At 40.7% G+C, this 22,563-nt stretch overlaps 2 protein-coding genes across 8 annotated transcripts in view; one reads left to right on the forward strand and one right to left on the reverse strand.

The window, feature by feature from the left end:
- Window positions 1-31: 31 nt before the first annotated feature.
- On the forward strand, window positions 32-8,747 carry LOC110983696 (uncharacterized). 4 transcript variants are annotated; one of them, XM_022243165.2, is made up of 10 exons: window positions 32-123; window positions 689-829; window positions 1,129-1,306; window positions 1,848-1,999; window positions 2,495-2,631; window positions 2,857-2,960; window positions 3,286-5,122; window positions 5,411-5,533; window positions 5,854-6,017; window positions 6,475-8,747. In XM_022243165.2, the coding sequence occupies exons 2-10, from the start codon at window positions 780-782 to the stop codon at window positions 6,625-6,627; spliced, it is 2,898 nt and encodes a 965-aa protein (XP_022098857.2). In that variant the 5' UTR covers window positions 32-123; window positions 689-779; the 3' UTR covers window positions 6,628-8,747. The 4 variants fall into 4 exon arrangements, with proteins under 4 accessions (XP_022098857.2, XP_022098858.2, XP_022098859.2 ...); XM_022243166.2 differs by having other exon boundaries at window positions 5,854-6,011; XM_022243167.2 differs by lacking the exon at window positions 32-123 and having other exon boundaries at window positions 694-829; window positions 1,133-1,306.
- Window positions 8,748-11,837: 3,090 nt separating this feature from the next.
- LOC110983654 (cAMP-dependent protein kinase type II regulatory subunit-like) overlaps window positions 11,838-22,563 on the reverse strand; it is a 50,184-nt gene continuing 39,458 nt past the window's right edge. For 3 of the 4 annotated variants that reach the window (XM_087135228.1, XM_022243080.2, XM_087135227.1), the window contains exons 11-13: window positions 17,106-17,163; window positions 16,824-16,892; window positions 11,838-15,966 (exon numbers count right to left, since the gene is read on the reverse strand). In XM_087135228.1, the coding sequence (XP_086991354.1) occupies window positions 15,851-15,966; window positions 16,824-16,892; window positions 17,106-17,163 (243 nt within the window). In that variant the 3' untranslated portion in view covers window positions 11,838-15,850. Of the gene's footprint in view, window positions 15,967-16,823; window positions 16,893-17,105; window positions 17,164-19,936; window positions 22,002-22,563 lie in introns of those variants that run through there. The other variant, XM_022243081.2, reaches the window with a different exon arrangement.

The following is a 22,563-nucleotide window of genomic DNA, read 5'->3' on the forward strand; positions in this document are numbered from 1 at the left end:
AAGATCAGATGGGAAAAAATAGGCGGGGCCCTGCTAATAAAAGAGCGCACGCGCATTAGCAATAAACTTTCTGGCCTATTAAAACAAGATGGCGTACCGACAAAAGTGACAGAGTGCCTTTGGGTAAAAATGTAGATTTAAATCGCCATTGTAATTTGTAAGGTTTATGTTTTATTCTCAGATGAATTATGATTCAGTTTAGTCTTTTTCTAAATTGTTTAAGGAAAGAATGTTTTGGGAGGATTTTGTGAGTGAAAGTATTAAAAGTATTTAGAACTGATTAAACTGTCGGCGTGATGTCGTCTGCTTTTTGCGAAACAGCAGCCGTTTCGCTGCTGCCAGAGCAGACGACATAATAAAGTAAACATAAAGGAGGCCAGAAATTTCATAATTTCGTCTCCATGCCATTAACATTAGGGTTTGAGTTAATCAAGCTAGCTTTGCCTCACGTTGCTGCTTGTTTAAGTGTCAGCATCCTTTCTTGTGGGCAATGGAGAGGGTGAAAAACTGTCGGTTTTGAACAAAAATCCATTTTGCCCATCCCCATGCCCCATCTTAAGAATATATATGCCACTGTCCAGAGGTGATGCATTAGGCCTATGTGCTGTTTGTTTCGTTGCAAATTTAGATTGTAATATGAAAGAAGAGGTTTTTTTCCTTTTGTGAAACAGTCATTTTTTAATTACAGGATTTTCCCAGGGTAGGAACTTGACAGGAACTTGACAACTTGAGTATAGGAACTTGACAGTTGGAAAAGTGTAGAGTCGTTGAATTTCAGGATGTTTAATAATCAGCTAGGTACCAAGGACCTTTACAGTACCAATCCATCGTAAGTTACATTTTTTGGTTAATTAGATCCTTTGCTTGTGATTTGGCATTGATTTAGAAATGATCGTTTCTTTCTACGCTGTGTCTTCCTTTTAAAAGTATCTTTACTATAACAGTAATTTCATAACCAAACAAGTATCAATAAGTTTGAAGAAATATTGCATTTTGTATTTCTCTTGTAAAGGAAAAAATGTCATCACAATTTAAGAAACCTGATTTTTTTTTATTATGTGTCTTGAATTCAATTATTTGGTTTTTTATAAAATTCTCAGCAAAAATTGGGTGATTGAACATTTTTAGTAAGTTTTTGCAGCGGTCAGGGTTGCGCAGTGACTATGAAGACTCAGCGTTCAACTCCTCACTGAGCCAAAGCAACTCACAGATAATGAGCTCACAGGTGGACAACTCCCAATCCAGCTCATTTGACATGTTCTCTCAGATGATGTCTCAACAACAGGGCTTCTCACAGCAAACAGAAGTACTTGAATTTTTCACTGTTATGTCTCTGTTCTTGTACTGTGAATCTCTCCTTAGGTTGGGGGACAGTTTGTTCAATTTGAGGAGTTTTGCATTGTGTGACATTTTATAGAGTTCATCTTTTAAATAAAATAAATTTCATCAAGTTTATTTACATGTACCACGTTTATTGTCAAATTAATTTCTATTGTTTCCATATGTGTTTGTTGCAGTGACTCGTAGTTATGAACATTTACTGAGAAGAAATATCAGAAATTGTTATGGATTTCAACATTATCGAGGAGTTCACATTTGACAGATGTTAAATGAAAAAAGTGTGCTCTTGTCCTTGGATACTGTAGGTGTAATGGAAACAGAAAAGCACAAATGAAGATGGAGAAATCATTAATTTTGCAAGATCAGAGCTTTGTTTATTCTAATGGTTAATACATATCATTTAATCCCTACATTGAAATTATTCAGGTTAAACAGATATGTTTTGACCAAGTGTTGACTTTTTGCAATATTTCAATTTGAAATTGAGGTTTAATTATTTTCTTCAGAATTCAAATAACCCACAGAGATTCTACATGAAGTATATGTCAAAGGCCCCCCTGTTCAACAAGGAACCTGACAAAAATTCCTCCTCAAGAAAGAAAAGCTTTCAGGAACAACTAGACAGCAACAAACAGAAGGCCAAAGAAAGTGATGAAAGGTACACCAACAATTGAAATCAAGAACCATTTTTTATTTTGAGACTCTTTCTTCATAACTTTCACCTCCTACTCCGTAGCTAGCACCCAGTTGTATTGGAAAAAAAATGAAATCAGCCACTTTCCTGTATGCGGTGGGAATAGATCACACATGCCAACTAAATCCAATTTCAAAGTTCCATCCAAATTTTGGAAAAAAAAGTTATGAATTATGACATTTGAAATAGTTTAGGAATGTTGAAAAATGCCTTTGAAGTCATTAAAGGGGAATTCATCACAAATTGCAGCATTTACATATGCACATGTTGTTCGTCCTGTCTTTCTCAATATAGTTACATATTTACCGTCTTCATAAATATCAACATGTCAGTGCTCTGAGAAGATATATGCCCTTCCCTTCATGATATAAATTCCAAGCAACTATTGTACTGTTTCTCATCACGCTATATTTTAAACTTACAGTGTTCTGTTATCATTATCTTTATTTACTTTTTCAGGGACTTAATCAACACCTTTATCAATCTTGTCAAGGAGTGCACTGAGGAAGTCAAGTCAGCTGCCACAGACATCAGGAAGGACGTGGACAAAAATCTCTCGGAGTCCGCCAGCCAGTTTGGCAGCCTCATTCAGAAAAGTAGGTCAGGCGGACAATGAAAGTGCCTCGATTTCGACACCTGTTCACGTGCAATGACGAAGCACTTGTGCAGGCATTGTCGTCGTCGCCACTGAACATTCACGAGCAAATCACATCCTCTCATAACATGCTGTGGCATTGCTTATGGTTTGCTTAATTCCATGCACACCCCCTTTTAGTGAATGCTGACTCCCTTGGTTTTTTTGTCTACGTGCTCTCTTGCAGTCAATGAAGACTTGAAGCATTATCACAACACACTGTTAGGTGCAGTGAAAGCCAGAGAAGACCAGAAGACTACTCTTGACTCAATGCAAAGGGACCTTACAGCTGTACGAAATCTCCTTGAAACCTCTCCATAAGTCATTTCAACTTAATGACATCCTAGCTTTTATGCAGTGGATTTTGACCCCCAAAGTTTTTTCACACTTGATTTTTGTGAGTCCGTTCTGTAAGTTCAGTATATGTCTAAAACCCTTTTTTGTTGAGCACAAATTTTAGGGACGGGTTGGCAAATGTTCTTGAATTTCCTTTTTATTTGTTAACAACCAGTCATATCCTCTAAAAATTGAACACCGGACAAGGTCTTCAGTGTGGAAAGTCATTGGAAGCACTTTGAATTCACTGCATTAAGGTTTCTTTGATACTCATTTGTAGAAGGATGCCAAAATTGAAGTCCTTGAGGCACAACTGGCTGCAGCCGATCAACAGCGTGATGACAGAGTGGTCAGCTCCCTGGTGGAAGCTTACACAGAGCAGCAGAAGAAGAACCGGGAGCAGATGGATAAGATGCAGGCAGAGCAGGAGGCATTCTGCAAGACTCAGCTAGCCAGCCTACAGCTGGACCAGCAGAAGTACATACAGAGATTGGAATCTGAGAGGGGGGCTGCAAAATCTAAGGAGCCCCAAATGGCCATGGCTCGAGGAGATGACCATGGCAGTCGGCAGGCTGGGGTCAGCCTGATCCCATCTGTCACTGAGACTGGTCATCGACCACGTTCTTGGCAAGGTTGGCCTCAGTATCAGCAGATTGGATACAATGACCAGGTGATGAGAAGCTATCATGAGAATCCAGGCTATCAGGTGATTCCACTGCATTCTCAACCAAATAATGTCAGCATTGGCCCCGTTGTCATCCCAACCAGTGTATCATCTAGTAACCACGGCAACTGCATCTCACTCACCCCCACATCAGTTGCACTGTCAGTACCACACCTCCAAAACAGGGAGACATACCTACCAACAACTAACCAGTGCTATCAAGGGCACAATACCCATGACCAATCTTCAGTGAACCAACAAATAGGACCGGACATTCCATACCTGCAGACAGGCAGTAGCTCCAGCCAAGAAAACAGGCAATCAGGGCCTATCCTTCAGTGGGGAAATCAAGCTGCTCTGCCCTTGTTGTCTCCAACAGATGCTTCAAACCAGCATGGACCTTGGAACAAGTTGAAGCCATCTCCAGTGGCAGCCATTGCCCCTCAGGTAAAGCCCAGAGAAATTGTACCCCCATCACAACAACAGTGCAGTGATGAAAGCACAGAGGAAGCGATAATAAATGAGACTCCCCAGGCAGTAGCTACAAAGAGAAAGAAAGGACAAAAGCGATATCAAGTGGCTGTTAAGACCAGAAAGCAGTCCTCCAGACTGAAAAGCAAGCAGGGGAGCAAACCATGCAACAGGAGGACCGGTATGGGACTTGACCAAGAAAATCAGGTCATGCGTGAACAGCATGGCAAACAAAGAGGTGTGACGGTCCCTAGTGTGGATACAGTACAACCCCTGCAGATCAAGAAACTCCATCATCTATTGGAAAGGGAGGAAGATGTTTATGAGTTCAAGGAAGAAAGAGGAAAAACAGTCTCTAATGCCAAACACAAACCACAGGGGAATCAAGATAAGAGAATTCAACAGATTTGGCCCTCAAGGGACAGAGCTGGGAAGGATGTACAGAGTAACAAGAACCCTTCAACAATGCAAAGACACCTCAAGGAACAAAGCCAGAAGGTCCTCCACCCTGTACCCAAACATCCAATGCATTCCCAAGCAGTCGATCCTCTACCAAGAACAACAAAGAGGGACGTCTGCTCGCCCACAGACTCCGACAAGGAAGCTGTGTCCACCATCAGTAACAAGACCAAGGCAAAGGGAAAGGAAAAATCCTGTGTGAAGAGAAATATGTCATCAGAGGATGGCATATTCTCACAGTCAAGAATAAGCACCTGCACCAAGAGTCGGGACCTCAGAGGCGATGGCGCAAGATCATCAGTTGATGATCCTAAAGTCCAGAGGGAGAATGTGAAGATATCTGATGTCACGGTCGATGGAAACAGCTCTGACCAGGAGGAAGATGAGAGTCAAAGACCAGATGAGGATGCAAGTCAGGAACTTTCATCTGAATATGAAACCAAGGAAGACAGTGAAGAACAAGCCAGGGAGCTGATTAAAATCCAAAGAAAAAACAAACAACCGGCCAAAAGGAAACAGCTAGGTAAAACTATGCTTTGTTTCAAATTGATAATAACATTAATTGTGAAAGACCAGAGTTCATTTCGCTCAGACTTGACTTTGAAAACAGACAGTTCATAAATCACAGTTTTTCTCTATTAATCAAAGTGTATTTTTTTCATTGTGGACAATTTGGTAAATCTTTCCCAACCATCTATTGCAAAGTTATAGCTACTATTTTCTATCTGTAAAGGCAGAGCACCAACAAAATTGAAGGTGTGAGAGATGTGTTACATTTTGACGGAACAAACTAATCAACTTTATTACATAGGCATGCTTGCCAGCTCTCCCAAACAGCATTACGTTAGCCAGCTGGATACCATGCCCTCCTACTCGGACCAGGAGGACAGCTCAGAAGAAATGATTTTCTCCTTGAAACTACCTGACTCCCCTTGTGAGTTCAAGGTTGAGTTGTGTTGATCCATTATTCCGCCTGCATAGATATTTCAAACCGACAACTTATTCACAATGTGCAGTTGATGCAGTAAAATTGTAACATAGCTGATGAGTATTTTGATACAACTGCCATATCACAGTGGAGATCATCTCAGAAGGACAGGAAGCATACTGGAGAAGAGATTAACCATCAAACTATTACCTTTATGGCATGGACATCGGTCCATTATCTCGGGCTCTTCCTTTATCCAACATTTTTGTTTTCAACAAATCAATTACCATAGACTTATAGAAATCTGCTTACTAACCTGTTCCTAGTTTTACGGAAGGCTGGCCATAACCAGACCGAAAACCCTCGGGAGAGAGAAGAGCAAGTTGTTCCCATGGTCAGGCGCTTTGACATCCTAAGTACCCCATACATCCAGGTGAACCGTGAGCAGGACACCGACAATGAATCAACAGGGACTGCTTACTCGGTCAGTGTAAGTTGTGATACAGAGCCAGTGGTATTGATGCATTGATTTTTAACAAATACCCCCTGTATAAATACCCCCATCTTATTGAAAGTCCACATTGTGTGCATAATTAGGCGAGAGTGGCTGGCCAACTCTCAGATGTTGATACACTGATCAGGATCACAAAATCCTGACACCGAATACTACTGACTTGTCATTCCTCTGCCTCTGCCTTAGCCCCTAGTTTTTTAAAATGTCTCCTCTTGCTATCCGAGGAGAATATGGACACACTCAGTGTTATCACTGAAAAAGAAAGTGCAATAGGATGATTTGCTGGCTGGTTTAATATATCCAGAGAGTTGAAAAGTATCTCCTCTTGAGAACACAAGTGCCAAGAATTTGAAGTCTTAGATTTATTTACTGTAGGTTGCAACAGCAACATTTCTAGTACTGGTTGTTGGCTTTGGGCTTGTTGATTCCCCAGGTGAATGCAGGCCGTAAACTGAGCAGGCATGCGGAGAGGAAACGACGGCTGAGTCATTACTCGGGATCCTCCTCCTCGGCGGCTATGTTAGAGATCACTAACTGCCTGAGACTGCAGCATCATAAGATCAGGCGAGTCTCCTCCTACCGTTAGGAGCTCGGTATACCCCCTCTGTTGTTATTTGCTGTCGTAGCTTCATTAAAAGATTGTCAATTTGATTCTGCCTTTGAAACCAATATTGTGGCCTGATTTTGTGGGCAGAAATTGTGCTTTTCTGAGGACATAACCCTCGAAAATAACCCATCCACACTCCTCTTTGAGAATGAATTTCAGTTTCAACCCCCCCACCTTCTGTACATTGTTCATTTTTTTTTCTTTAAATATTTTTACATTGTTAGTAGCGTTGTTTGTTCATTTGTTTTTTATTTGCAGAAATACTAGATCCTCATTTTCCAATTTCTCTCCAGGAGATACCAAGAAACAACATTTCAAAGATGAAAACAATTTCAGAAAAAAAGTCAGGTTGAAAAAGAAAGTGATTGAAACCGTCACTTAATTTAATGTGCTATAACAATAGAATAGAAGCTTTCAATCCATTTGTGGACAGTAAATAATAGGCTCCCATTTCAGACTGCATTTATACAAAGGAGTCGGAAAATAATTACATTAAAGTTACTGTTTACAATTCAGAAAATTCATATCTAAATTGAGTGTTTCGGTTTACTTTCTTAAATACAGTCGTATATTACAATCGTCTTATTTTACATGTTCCACATGACCTTGACAATTTCAATTTCAAATTAAAATGTTTTAAAAAAGTAGGTATATTTTTGAACAGAGTTTACCATATTTCATTACTTTCAATTGTCCAGTTTTTACATCTCAGTTTTGGAGTTCATGACATTTACCAGTATGCTTTTTTGAATACATGTGAAAGTATTTCGGATTTTAAGTATATGCCAAGTTTTGACAGTTGTCATTTGCATGGATTATTCGTTGTGCACATTTTGAATGTTGTTTTGCCTGTTTTCAAACCACTGAAGAACACGTGTATGATGTCGGTGATACTACCAATCAATTTGGTTCACTGTTTTCATTTATTGTCATTTGAGATTTAAAATAAAAGAACATGAAGTATTAGTTACATAATGTTTATACTTTTATGCAATTTATGGAGTACATATAAGCAACTAACTCGTTGCGCCAGAAAAGATTGCAAATTTTATAACTTTGCAGAAGTTTCAAGTTCGATCTTGAAGCTCCAGATGTTCTTGTCTCTCCATTCCAAAATAGTTTACAGTGCAGTGCTTTACTTGCATCTAATTTGATAAAAACATGTAATTTGGTTATAGTAGAATGATATCTACGAGTTATTTATGTTGTACAACCACGCCTACAGTTTATTAAAGTGAATAAAGAGGGTGCCATTAATGCGTTGTACACATGCAGTCACAGGACGCGTACATCTACAATACGGGCGTTTCACAATAGTGTGCCTCCAAGAGTTTGTAACGCGTTGACCAATCACAGTGCGCGAAATTGAGAGTGGCATATCCAGGGAGATTTACACTGCAACAGACATTTGAACTTCACAATTTCAACGTATACTAGGAGGGCGTAGACAACTGTCTTTGCATTCTCATTTAAGGGTGTAGCTTTTTCTGGTAGTTTGTTGCTTAGAATTTACAAATGATCAAACAAATTGAAAGACTCCTCAACAATGATGAGTCTATGGTTGTACTGATCTTGGCATGGAGGTAGGAAACTATGGATTTACATTGGAGTTGCCACTAGGGCGCTCCTGTTTTTTTTCCTGAATAATTTGCAACCACTTTACGTTCCAGTTAAATCTCACCATCAAACACCTCTCTCGAAAAACCGGAAACACAACTTCGCAAGTAGAGAGTAATACAAACTTTAATATATACATTTTTTTCAGTTGTGAAAAAGGTCTACACAGAATACTGGACCTGAAAGACAAAGTGCTATTTTGTTCATTTTTACTCTCAGGTTTTATATTGAGCAATCTTCAAGTTTAAGCCTTGTTTTATATGTTATCAGTAGCTCACATTGTTTTATTTTTACTAAACAAAAGTCCTAATGCTTTGAAGCCCGAACTTTTAAACTTTACTAAAGAATGTCAACTAAAAGTAAAAATGACCGTTCGTTTTATGGTTGAAATAATTATATGTATGTAGCATTTGCCTATTAAATTGTGCTAAAAAGTACACTTAGAGACACATAGTAAAAATCTAAACGATTTGGAAACGGAACCTTGGCCGAGGTCAATCGTTTGTTTTCTTGCTGACGCGTAGCCATCGTTATCATTTTTCCCGATGAATGTTGATTGCTACTGGGCCTGCTCAGAATTTGTTATCCTCTTTGAGATCTGTCAAACTGAAATGTAGAGAATTATAATTAATCAGAAAGACAGATTCTCGGTCAGAATATTTGACGCTGATGTCTTTAGGATGTGCTTCTTGGCAATATTTGGTCCATGAAAAAAGCATTAAAACTACTTTGAATAAAAGTTGTACAAAACACATATACGATAAGGCCAAGAAGATTTGAAGTTGTGTTTTAGCGACGTTGTAAATTACCCGAACGACCCCATCAATGTGAAAAACAACAAAGAGTATAGGCCTATTGAACTTGTGATACATGGGATTCGTGTCTCATTGCAGCTAATTTAAAAACGCAAAACGGGGAGAAATATTACCAACAATGAATAAATAATATTTAAGGAGTATCACCTTCTAACTAGTGCGACATCGCCTAAGCTTTCGATGCCTTCTTGACCCGGATTTGTTTCCCTCCTGGTAGTCCTCGCTTGTACATCTCCGGATCCTCGACCATTCTCCTGTAGCGCTTCATCCTGGGAGCCCGACGGAACGGATCGGATCGTCGGCTCTTGAGCCGCATGCCCAGGTCGGCCGGGTTAATCAGGCCGGCGTGGGGCACGGCGCGGCGGGCGCGGCTGTCGGCCACCGCTGGGGAATGTTTGTCTGGGGCTTGTGCCTGTGAATGAAGACTAGGGTTTTAAACAGAACGCACTGTTCCTATATTCCAGTGAAAAATAAAGTTACGCATAAACAGTTCTTCAGTGTCTTCAACCTGCACAAGGAAGCTTTCATTAATTCAGGAACTTTGTAGACATTCCCAGGATTAGATATCGTCCATTAAGCTTGTAATGTGGGTTTTTGTGTCTCCAAACGGCTGATTGGCCACTTTTTGAAATATAGGTTTACGTGTGAATGCAGTTCATCTTAAAAATCGTCGTATATTGTAGTAATGATTTTTACAGTGAATTATAATAGTGACTTGACAATTCAATGTTAAATGTTATAATTCACTGAAAAAATCCCATTTTCTGTTCACAAAATAATTTGCAATTCAGGACACAGAAACCCTAGATGAGATTTCATTAACGCTTGAATATACTTGAATACAGGTGCAAGAACGCAAACACCGAAGCAAAATCCACGAGTAACAGCTAAAGGTTCTATAAGACTGCCCGCCTCGAGTAGAACCCCCCCCCATTGGTAAAAAAAAAAACCCAAAAGCCGCGTTGGTCGGGAGTGTTTAATTTGTTGGTAGTAACGCAACCGTGACACATGCATTTCCTAGTCGTTCGTGAACCAGCGAAGTTCAGTTCCAACCAAAGGAGCCTCCGCTGCTAGGAAAGCAGCGCCATCTCCTGGTCTAGCTCGAGGCCCATGGTCATAGATTCTGTGATATTTCCCGATCAACTCATGCAAAGTATACTGGAAATTCAAGTCATAACCGTTAATTCTTGACGATATGATTCTGTGCAGTGGGGAAAATCCAATTTAAAAGATCATTAATTTGGGCTATTGGATCACTATAATATGTGACGCGCAGGACCATGAATCTCGTAGCTAATGAATCGTCCCGTCACCGGATGAGTGCATCTGTTTCACATTGTTTTGCTGCATGAATATTGCCATATTTCGCTCAAAATGGAGCCCGCAGTAAGATGCACAAACCACGTTTCATTTGATTCCGAGGCGTATTTACCAACTATTCTATCCCAAAAGCTCGACATTACACATAATCTGGACACTAATCGTTCCTCAGCGTCTGATTCTATTTATTTGGATATAATTTTTGCGGCATTATGTTCTCGCCTATTTTATCCATACGTGGCCTTTTGGTTGCATCAAAATCCGTCGCACTTAAGGCCCTGAATAAAATGAAATAAAGAAATGCGTGTCATTTTTAAAATTCTGTTGTTAAAACGCCCTGACCGAAAATTTAAAATGATTTCATATTAAAGTTACCGAAAAAAGCAGGAAGTTTTAGATCTCTCTATCAACAAACTGTAATTTTTTTTACAAACTATAGTTTGTCAAAGAGTAAAACGCCAACGTGCCATGGTTTATGACTACGAGGAAAATTGATAAATTTAAGATACTACTACTGCAAAACATCTCCCGAAGGAACGCAATCTCTTTAGTGGCCGCTATGTTGGCAAAGCCATGAACATAAAAAGACAGTTGCTCAAGGATCATACCTTCACTCCATCGCCAACGACAACATCGAAGAGGAGGATAGTAAGAAGCAGAGCTACCGCAATATACCTCATGTTTGCTCGGCTTACGCTTACGGACGTGTGCAGTGCTTGTGGAGGAAAAACAAAAATGGCGTGGATGCGGTTCTTGTCGCGATGATGATGATGCAGCTTATATTACACAGCGTCATCTCTGCTGGTGAGGCCAAGAGGCAAGATAATGAGATGCATATTGCAACTAGGATGCAACGGACCGATCGAGGCTGTGAGTGGTTGCTACGAGGATCACGTGTGCTAATGCATGTACAGGTACTTATTTCACTGGCTGCGAATTTACGGGACTCTTTAAATCATTAGAACATTCCGGGTTCATTGCGAATGATTTATGCCTTTACTGGCGAGCACGAATTCAGGTTTTTGAAGACGGGAAATATCGAGACAGGTGGTTAACAAAATGATAGATGTTCCAGTAAGTTATAAATCAAAGCGTGACCCTAACAAGGTTTACAAGCCCGTGACGGTTGTTATTAGTTTTGACTGAGAACCCCGAGAGCGAAATTATTTTATCATGCGGTAGTGTCGATAGAAAATTCCACTTATCGTGTGGGATGTAGGTGCAATTCCCCAAGAAAAAAGCTCGAAAACTTCCTATCTTATTGAGGTAAAATATTGATATATCTAAGTACATGTATTTCATTTGGAACAGCGTTAAAGGCAGTGGTACAGTACTCCGACATCAGTTTTTTACCCTTCAAAGTAAGCTTCATCTTATTAAGAGGGGGGGGGGGTTAACTACCACTTCAATATGAAAGTCATCGCCGTTTGGAAAAGGTTTTCAACTCATAAACTATTTTATTCACAATCTTTATTATCCACATTATAAGGTTAACATTTAAATATAATGATCATTTCTATTAACTGAACTGCCGTTATGGTATCTTCCCGCAAAGAACGAACATGCTAAGAATCTCCATCGACACTAATGTACTCACTTCATTCGAGTGGCAAAAATGTACATAAAACGTATACTTAAAAATAACTGTGCCATTCATAAACTTGTTTGACCTGACTTCAAAATAAAAGGAACAACATTTATGTACATTAAGGCTGGTCACATCATCCCATTAAAAAAATGGCATGGGCAGGCAGCTAATCACCGACGGCGTTTTCAGCGTTTCATCCGTTTCCATCGCTGATTGGCTGCAACCAAAGCCATGGGTGTGCGTCATTAAGATGAATGGAGAAGTATTTACGTCTATGAGCCGTAATGAAGATCGGCGCAGTGCTTCTCTTTTCAATCTGTCCTGTAGATCGTACTGTTTTCGCTTATTTCTCTTGTATTTTTGGTTGGCACAAAATTTTAATGGCTAATTTAGTGCCAGCACGCAAAAATACACTCGGCACTTTGCCGATACACCCGTCACATATTATTTAACAGCACAAGTTATCTGAAACAACCTGCCGGAACAAAATCTGACATTTTATCGTGACACAGCTCCGTTAACAAGGAAACGAACATGTAATTGAATTGATATCGCCAGAAAAGACACGAACCACACGAAACGATCCGATAAATTTGCATATTACAAACTCTATCACCATCTTCATAAAAAAGCAAAAAGCCCCAACAACGGTGGGAGATGGAAGATTCTCGGAAAGGAAACGCCAATCAAAACAAGAGTGGTCAAAACACAATTAAGATTTGATTTCCAAACTAATTTCTCAAGTTTTGTACGGTAAAATATCGTTAGGAACAACATGAATGACGAAGATCCACATTCTGTACACAGGTTCGTTAGTCTTGAATCCAGGCAGCGGCCACCAGAAGGGTCTTTGGTCCAGGGGCTCGCAAAGGGTGGAGTTAGCTGCCTTTGATTCGAATAAAGACCAACATCCCCGATAGATGATCATTAACTTCTCCAGAATGGCACTTGCTGTCCGGATTCAAGCAAATAAAACCCCGAGCTTCTTTTTTTTTCTCAAAGGATTCGAACCATTAGCAATAACCTTGATCTATGTAAAGACATCACATCCAAATCTAAACACCCACATCACCAACATCAACATTTTTTTTCATACAAACATCATTAAAACACAGTAATGAAAATGGAATGTTTGACGATTCGCAGCCCAACGAGCGCTGTGTATTTCAGAAATGACACAATCTCGCCTGTTCCATGCTTAACCTTTTACCCGGGTATTTCAAAGGGACTCCTTTTCTACTTTGTACTGCTCGCTTGGTGAAAGAGGTCGTGAGTAAAGATTTTGAAACATGTGAGATGCGACTGTCGCAAAATCAGTTTCTGGAAAAGCATACAAGTTGCAAGTTTGAAGCATGCACAGTATATTCTTTTTTTAACCGCTTTATCCTTAGGCAACCACATAATTTCTCCACAATTTAAAACCGTAAGAAACAGTCCTCCTTTATAAAAAAAAGTACAAAAAACATCAATAGCCACAGAAGAGGGTTCGGATGTTCAGAAATGTGTTGGGATGATGTGCACCTAATTTGTTTGAAGGGTTACAAATTGCAACTCGAAAAGAAGTCGGTTTTGAAATACCAGCGATAAAAGTTAAGTACTAGAAAAGATAATGCCATGTATCTTGAAAAATGTATAATTACAACCCTTATCAAAGGCGAGCACCCTGTGCAAGTAATCAACTAACGTCTAAGCAACAACTGTCTTCTCAATAAACTTTCATTTAAAATTAACCAAGGGAAAAAATGCCGAGAAAGGGCTCAAGTCAAACGCCAACACTGGAAACAACGATGCAAAATGTACAATTTCAACAGTCAAACTCAATAACTGCTAATCCTTGGGAATTACACCAGTCAAATAAAGTTAGTAATAAAGAGGAAGATTGAATTCTTGTGTACCCTTGGGAATAAAACTCTATATTTTAAATATGTTGATATGGGGCATTATTTTGATGTATTCTAACCTCGACCAATTTTCAGAAGAAAAGAATGCCGTGCTGGGGGGAATTTTGCTGAGTGGGAATGGGTTACCAGTCAGAAATTCTGTGCGGCATACTCTAGGCTAGTTGTAATTGGTTCACAGCCGATCTCTGCTTAACCCTGAACTGCTCAGCAATATTTCCCACAAAACGGCTTGGTGAATACGGGCGTGACAATCACACTCTACTAAAAAAACACTGTAAGGCCATATCTGACTTGATTGCGGCTGACAATAACACACGCGCCTATGGAAGCCACTGGCTACGACCATTCCTTACAGATGCGTGTATTAGTCCCAGCTGCAGCTGAGCAATTCGGGCACAGCATAAGCCTCCTTCAATAAATCAAACGTCTAAGACTTCTTGGTACTGTCAAATAATATTGCAAAATTTCATGGCAACCTTACACAGCTCAAAGTCTCTTCTTTGGTATTATATCCGACAGAATTTTTGCTGTGGCGTAAAAGGAACAGATAATTAATTTTACAAAATAACTAAACAGCAAATTCCTTGCATCACAGCCAAGTAAACCAAAGTTCCGGTAAGGTTGGCACAGGCTTACTTCCTCTAACCCCAGTGTGACACACCTACACATCTGCCCAGCAGTTTGAATACAAAAATCTCATTTTTTTGTATAAAAGGTGCACAAAGCATGACCTGCTCAAACGTGGGTTTTTAAAAAGGGCAAGTGATAAACAGAAATCTTCAGTACTCAACCCCCCCCCAAAAAGCATTACAAATCAACCCCAAACAAAATGATTAACAAAGTGGGTACTTTAAGGGTACCGTTTTGGGGTTGTTTAAATTCATTTAAATCCAAAAGGGTCAATTCAGGCCGGAGAATGAGAGGATAGCTTTAAATGGTTCTGATAAAAGATGAACAGTATAAATGGCTTTTGTTGGCAGTGTTGTTTGGGAGTAAATGACCATTTATCACACTGCAAAATTCACCTTGAATTAATTCTTGAACTCTTATAGAAATCAAACATACTGCCCCGGTAAAAACTGATGAGACAATGCAGAAAAAAATGCTTACTGGCAACCAAGAATACAACTTAAAGGAGAAGCATGCTTACTTTATTTTCTATGTAAACTGGGTCCATGGGAGGGGGGTTAGAAAACAAACAAGATAAAACCAATGCCATTGGTAACACCTTAACTATTTCACGGCCATACAAAGGACTAGCTGTGCATTTTTGTTCAGAAAATTAAATTTGAATTGGTAATTATGAATCATAGATGAATCAGCTGAGAGCAATGCACAATGTGGTGAATTTGTGTCACTGGACCCAACAGAAGGAGTTCTAAACTTAAGTCGGGGTCCTTTTCAACCTTGTGAGGATGGACACCATCGGAGGGGAGGGCTTGCTGACAAATTAGCCTCAGGTACAGTAAAGGGGAAATGTGAAGATATCATATTGTGTTCACTTTGTGATGGGCGTGTGGTGAACCATGGGTGGTGTGGTGTGTGTGTGTATGTGCATTTCTATGTACAAGTGTGTTGAGGTGGTTGTGCTTGTGAACAAGGAAGGTCGACACGAGTTCCTGGGTTAATGCTGGTAGTCAGGTAAAAGAAACCAACAACCTTGGTATAGATTCTATTACATGAATGGTGTTTTGGCCGGTCTCCGAGTACGGCCTGGCTAGTAATGCTGCGAGTTTAGTGAAAGACAAATTTAGCCAATACTGGCAGGCAGATGATGCGTCCACTCTGGTCTGTGACCGTACATTCATTTGTAGAAGTTTTTGTTCCTGCGTGAGATGGTTGGCCAGTCTGTGGATAGGTTAACCTTTTTATTTTCTGTGTACATTTTTGGAAGTGAGGGATGAGGGCCTGCGAGGGAAGGGGGGTCGCAGGGGAGGGAGAGGGAAGGCGGGCAAGTTTCATCATTTGGCTCCTTTGCCGAACATGCGCTCCACCTCCTCCTCGTAGTGGGCTATGTTCCTCTTCATGATGTCCATGCAGGGCCCTAGCAACCTCTCAAACGCGTTCACATCTAGGACTGCGGAGGGAGGGAAACGATACAGGCCAAGTTAGAGAATTTCACTTCAGTACATAGGACTGCTAACACCTTTCACAACTGCAAATTCAACAAAATTATTTGGTTTTTCAGTCAAGTTCCTTCTGATATTGTCACGTTATACTTAAATGTCCAACCGAGGAAGAAGCACAATTCCAACATGCAGACAAAAATCTTTCAACATAGCCTCGCAATCATTCATTACATGTCAAGACACGTCACCATTGTCTGGAAACAGTATCCTTTCTGACATCTTCATTCCTTCACTCCCAGACAAAACAGCACCCTCGTGCGAGTACGTTGACCGTCACGACCCGTGAAACCCGATATCCATCCAACGAAGGGCCCTCACATGGCCAAACCACAAATGATGTAACCCCTCTCCCAATTTAGTTGGCACAATTTCACCCCCCTGTTCCACGTGCCAGTCCCTGTCAACAGTGATTAAAGAGAGACACATGGCAGACACTGCAGCTCTAAACCGGCGTGGACTTTGTCCACATTCAGAGGGAATCTGGTCATAGGTACTCACACATGCACTGTGTCCCACACACGTTGGTAACCAATTTCATACAGCTGCTTAGCAGAGCATCTCGCTTACCTACATTTTTGCGCTAAGATAAAACCACCAGAGCACCGGTAAAAAAGTATTTGATCTTTGATGTTTTGGCTAGAAGCCTGTTTACGGCTTTGGCAGAATTTTCTAGTCCCCGCTCAGATCAGTAGGCCACTGGGTAATGTCCAACACAGAGTTCACATCTCTCCCCCTTGTAACCCTGCCCCTCCCTCCAGCGGTGGTCGCTCTCTGGAGCCATTTTGTCACGACTGCGTGTACTTACAGGCACATCTCACGTCACCGCAGGCATAGACCGAGGCAGCACGGGGGTTGTTGGTGATGAGAGCAAGCTCTGCAGACAAAATTTCCAAACAAAATACACACATTTAACCCCCCCAAACAGGCTTTTTAATGTGGACACTGGCTTTTGCAGTTCCGTTTTTCTTTATCCAAGGATGTAAAGTGACATCTTTCCATACAAAAAAAAAAGCAGTTGCTCAGGACAGGACCTGAAAAAATGAACTCAGTCTCTTAAAAAACTGTCTCAAAATACTAGGGAACCTACCTCCAAAGTACTGGCCGGCATTGTACGTCGCGATTTGTTTCTCTTTTGTTGGGTCGTCCTTTATGATTATAAGAAAGAACAAAAGTAAATGAGTCTTCTTCTCTAACACGTCATTGTATTTGTAGGTTATGAGAAAGTGTCCAACAAATACAATAACCGTGACTGACCTGGTTACTGGAGGAACCTAACTGACATTTTCTATATTGTGAATTATTTGCGCAACTTGTCAAATTTCAGCTATCCTAACCTGAACCTGCTAGGGTGTCCTCGGCACAAGGGTGAGGTTGGATAAATATATCTAATTTTCATTTGTAAGAGTTAGTCAGACAAGTACGAGTCAGCGTCTTATGGTAATTGACAGACATGTAATATTCGTGTATCTTTTTATGACCGCGGCTGGATTACTTTGCGGCTCCATCAAATCAACCAGGATTAAGTCCCGCTGGATGCAAGGTGCGACCATTCCTGGGATCACTTCTACCTTATAGAGAATGTGATTCTCTCCGCATATTTCTGCTGAACAGCTTGCATAGTTCAACTCCTGGCACTACCACAAGCTGAAACCATCATCCATAAAGAGTCTTTGGATAATGCGGGTAATCATAAAACAGGCCAAACAGAACACAACAGAAGAAATCATCAATGTGGTCGGTAATACGACTTCCCTAGAACATTCTCAATGTAATGGCACCCTGAGAGACAGAATGCCGTCCAGAAACTCCTCAAATCAAGGATTTATTTTCCTTTTTGAGACACCTGTTTCTACGAGACTTCTTCAAAATATTTCTACATATATCACAAATGGTACACACTTTGTGCAGTGGAAAACAAATCCCTTCCTGAATAACAGGCCCTTGTCAACATATGCCAGAGTTGCATGAAGGCGCCACTGGTAATCTCCCAGCTGGCTTGTAAATTATTCTCCCTGTCTAACAAATCCTTGCTGCTACACTGCACAGAATGATGAGATTTTTTTTCATGGGGGGGGTGGACTCTTTAGCATTCAGCCATAGCAGTCTTCATGCGACGGACATGCTTCACTGCTTTCCATGTCCCCTCTGGCTTTAAAAATCCATGGACCACTGGCTCACAGCAGCCACCTTGTCTTTTTACATATTACTCTAATTGGGTTTCAATGAATGTGCGAAAGTCTATTCATGGGAATACCTTGAAAACAAAAGTGTACCCCTCAAATAGGATGGCTATCGTGTAAGGCATCTATTCAGATGCCTTAAACCCGATCAATGAATTTAATGATTCACTATTATGTCACCAGCTCCAGCACTTTTCAACGAGTTAGCTCAGTTGTTAAATGAAAACAATATCCCTCAATGACCAAACAAAATTTAAAGAACATAAAGGAAAAAAAATGCTGAACACTTGAAAAATCTATGTATCTGTTAAGGCTGAAACACCCAATATATTGGTAGCAAAGTGACCAGTATTAAGGCAATGGCATGTTAGCTTGAATAAGAACAAACAAAGTGCTTGCATCGGAACAAAATACAACTTGGTTAATGCCACCTTTGTGAGTGAAACAAATGGTTGGGCACTCTGACATATTCAAGTTTGCAGATGTACATTTCGAAGTGGAAACGCCCAGACTACAGGCAATTATAATTCGTTAAAGGTCAAATCTTTCCTCCCGCTTGCTTGCACACTTCTCAACCTCTAAAGAGCCATTCCACAGTACCATCATGCCCGTCAGGGCCAAACAATTTTGTTGACAGATCAATAGAATTTGCGTCAAAATTTTGGGGCGAGGAGGGGCGTTGGACCAATGGGCAGGACGGAGGTCGGAAAATACAGGGCGGGGTGTGGGAGACAATAGGAGGGGGGGGCACAGTTGTACCTGTATATACTTACAGCATTCTGAAAAGTGAACGCACAGCAACATGCATGAAGATGGTGGGCGGTGGCCAAAATCACGGCGCAGAAATAACGGTGGTAGTTGTGATGGAGTAGTAGAGAACAGAAGGTAATGGCACACGAGATATTGAACGCACGTGTATATGTGTGTGTGCGTGTCATGCCCAGACAGTCACAGACAAGAATGTATTGACATTTATGCCACAGTTGCCATGACATAAACATGGAACCAAAACAAAACAAAGAAATAAATACCATTAGCACCCACCAAAAACAATCAGACATCAGTGCAGAGAACAATTCCATGCAAACTGATTACTTGAAGGGGCCACCTCAACTTCCAACTGGCTAAATTTTTCGGAAAAAAGACCGGGATTTAATCCTCCTCTTTCTGAATTCAGGGTATCCAAACTCAGAAACTTGGGATCGAAGGAAAAAACTTCCAACTGCTCAAAGTGTGTTTACATACTTGTACCCCTACTTTTGAATGCATGCTCTGCCCGTATTCAAAATTAATTTGAATACCGCTTGCAAGACTGAACTTGCTGAAAGAATACCTTCCTACCAGAGGGCGACGGAAAATCGAGGACACAGCATAAGGGCATGCCAAACCTTTTTTTCTCACCTTCATACATTGTTGTAATTTGACTGTTGGAGCAGGGGGTAAAACCAAGGCTAATGTTAAATGGCCTGATTCAACACGAGCGTGTTGGAACGCTGAATGATTGAATGGAGACCAGGGAACGTGAATCAAATTGAACCTGTGCCAAATTGAAATTGAAGAAGCCCCTTTCATTTTTCCCCACGACGTATTCCAGTCAGATAGTTACATTAGGCTATCAACAAACAAGAGAAAGCAACCAAAAAAGAAGGCAAAAAACCCCCCAAAAAACTGCATAACCAAAGCATTTGCCAGAAACAAAACTAATTTCAAAATAAAATGCCTCTTTGTACTCCAAAGCTTGCTGAACAAATTCCAACTTTATTTTCCCCAGGCTTAAAAATCCACGATTGTTAGTGCCTTGCCAGAAAAGTAAATGTCTTGTTTTTACAGTATATAACCTTGTATCTTTTGATTAATAACTGACACGTTACCTGTAACAAAGACATGTTTAGTTTGCACAAACAAATGAACATTACCCACAAAATACAAACTAAATAAAATCAAAACTTAACACAATTAAAACATGAAATACAATTAATAACTAAATCAACGCAACAGAAAGTAGCCGGCGATACTGAGACAAGTGACATGTGAAAAGAGCGCATGAATGAATGAAATCTGAGAAGAAAATGGATGGACCAAATGGTCATGGTGAACAGTGATGTAATGCATCCCCATTGTGAAGAACTCAAGGGAGGAGAGAACAGTGTCTACGGAGCATTGCCAATAAACTTTGCTCGGCCCACAATCGGGGAGCTAGCTGTGAATGCAGTTTTAATTCAGACTTAGCTATTACAGTGTCCAGTATTAACTGGGAAAAGAAAGAAAATTCCCGTACAAGTCAACAGAGTTGATTTTTTCGGATGGTCCCAAACTACATGTATGCAACCAGACATCCATATCTGGTACTGTACGTGCAAGATCTCACCATATAACTCTAAAAAATGTGGAATTATTCACCGGAAGATTTCTTCATCAAAAGGAAAAATTCTACTTTTTCTTTTGCTAGCTCCAACTCAAAACCCTTGAAGATTTTCACCAAAGTCACTAAAAATGCATTACATTCACTGAATGCTTAATTCACAGAAATAAGACTACCCAAAAACGATTTACATTTACATTCAAATGACATGTAATGAAACCAAAGTAAAGCTGCCCAAATGTATGAGTGCATGCTTAATTTATCCCTGTCCAAACAAGGCTGACAGTTCCAATGCAAAGTACTGTTTGCGATTCATTTCATATGACAAAATTGAGGGGGAAAAATTCCGTCACGGGAGTTGATTGGGGGAAGCCACAGATTTGTCCAAGAGCCCTTTCTAAATAAATGGTCAAATCCCCCCGCAAAAAATTCCCTCAAATGTTCGCAGAAAAAAAGATAATGCATGAATCTTTGATGGCATGCATTTTTAGGGAAAGATGAGGATTTGAAGCGGTCCCGTTGTCTGGCACATTCTTGTTGATGTCGTAAGAGCAGGAAAGGGACTCTCAACCTGTGCAAACTTGTATGCAACCGCAATACACAGATCTGGATACAAAGGTACACCACTGGAAACGAATGTCTGTCAATTCACAACAAAATGGAAGGCAAACAGTGCTTTGCTAGCCCAATGAGAGCTTATCTCTGTGAAGTGTACTCACAAATTGAATCACACTACTTAAAGGTTCCGACCAAAACACTATCAGATTTGATCAAAATGGGCTTAATTTTGGAACTGGCCAATTAGATCAATCAGTGGGCGCACTTTACAATTTTCTCTTTCTGGTCGTGGCAAAAGCTACCTACAGAGATATAACCGACATGTGCTTGTAGCTGAGCATTTTGAAATTTTTGGGGTCAATGAGCCTGTTCTTTATTTCAACAGTGCGCGCTCAAACTAAAACACACTGCAGCCCGTTTGAGAACATCAACACATATGCACGAGGCTGGCACTATCAGTGTGTTCTTTTCTCCAATGACCTTGCCTTTGATATACAGAACTGGCTCATTGCTGCAATCTGAAGCAATATCGATGGTTAAAAAGAGAATTGAGAACGGCGAAGAAACTTGATTGGGCAACTATTTCCAGGACCAATCCCTTCCCTCAACTCAACCGCTGGAGATTTGGCTAGTACAGTACCTGTTACTGAGTTAATAGGTTGTAGGTGAAGAAGGGAGGGGTGGGTTGGGGGGGGTGTACGTTTTCATTCAGCTTCCAAGCGACATCCGAAGGGTGGTTTGTATCGAAATAATCCTAGGGAGTGAGGAGCCGCAACCAGGCAATGCCCATCGCGGCGACCAGCAAGACCAGGCCCAGGGTGTCCCGCAGGGAGAGCAGCGCCACCCAGGGGAAGTCGGGGTGGCGGTGAAGGAAGGACAGAACCTTAGGGCAGAGGGAGGACGAGAAGAAGAAACACAAAGGAATGGAAAGAGCAAAGGATGGGTGACAAGCAAGCGATGACATGGGTGAGTGTGGGAGCATGCATGGGTGGCAGTGAAGTACAGATAAAGGCAACTGAACCTGGGGGGGGGTTCGTCCCGATTTTGGCTGGTTTAATTCTACAAGGAATTTTCCTTTTTATACGATTTAGTTGGGCTGGGTATAAAATTCCTAGCAGCTTTAAAATGCATCAGGTTGTAATGGAAAGGACTCCGACATTTTTAATTTCTAAAGCAAATTTTGAATGGTAAGATGTTAAGTCACAACCTACACGTCTATACCATGTCATCTGGACAAAATTACCGAATCAACTATACCACTTCTAATATGGAAAGCCCGATTACTGGCACGTAAACACTCTCCGAACAAAATACAATTTGCATTCTGAGCAGCTTTTCGTGCATTAATATGCATGCTCTCAAATCAAAATCACAACCTTTCACAGAGTAAGCTCTTCAGTGCTCTGCAGCCTACACAGAAACGTCTAGTTTTCAGGCAAGAGCCT

The sequence above is a fragment of the Acanthaster planci genome, linkage group LG04 (genome assembly GCF_054643075.1).
Source record: "Acanthaster planci isolate LZ-2023a linkage group LG04, COTS_SCS, whole genome shotgun sequence".
Taxonomy (NCBI): Eukaryota; Metazoa; Echinodermata; class Asteroidea; order Valvatida; family Acanthasteridae; genus Acanthaster; species Acanthaster planci.

Excerpts from the sequence above, each read along its gene's own strand:
- LOC110983696 (XM_022243165.2), top strand. The coding sequence starts at position 780 with ATGTTTAATAATCAGCTAGGTACCAAGGACCTTTACAGTACCAATCCA. Across the intron at positions 830-1,128 it reads CTTTACAGTACCAATCCATC|TAAGTTTTTGCAGCGGTCAG; the intron begins GTAAGTTACATT and ends GAACATTTTTAG. Across the intron at positions 6,018-6,474 it reads GGACTGCTTACTCGGTCAGT|GTGAATGCAGGCCGTAAACT; the intron begins GTAAGTTGTGAT and ends TTGATTCCCCAG.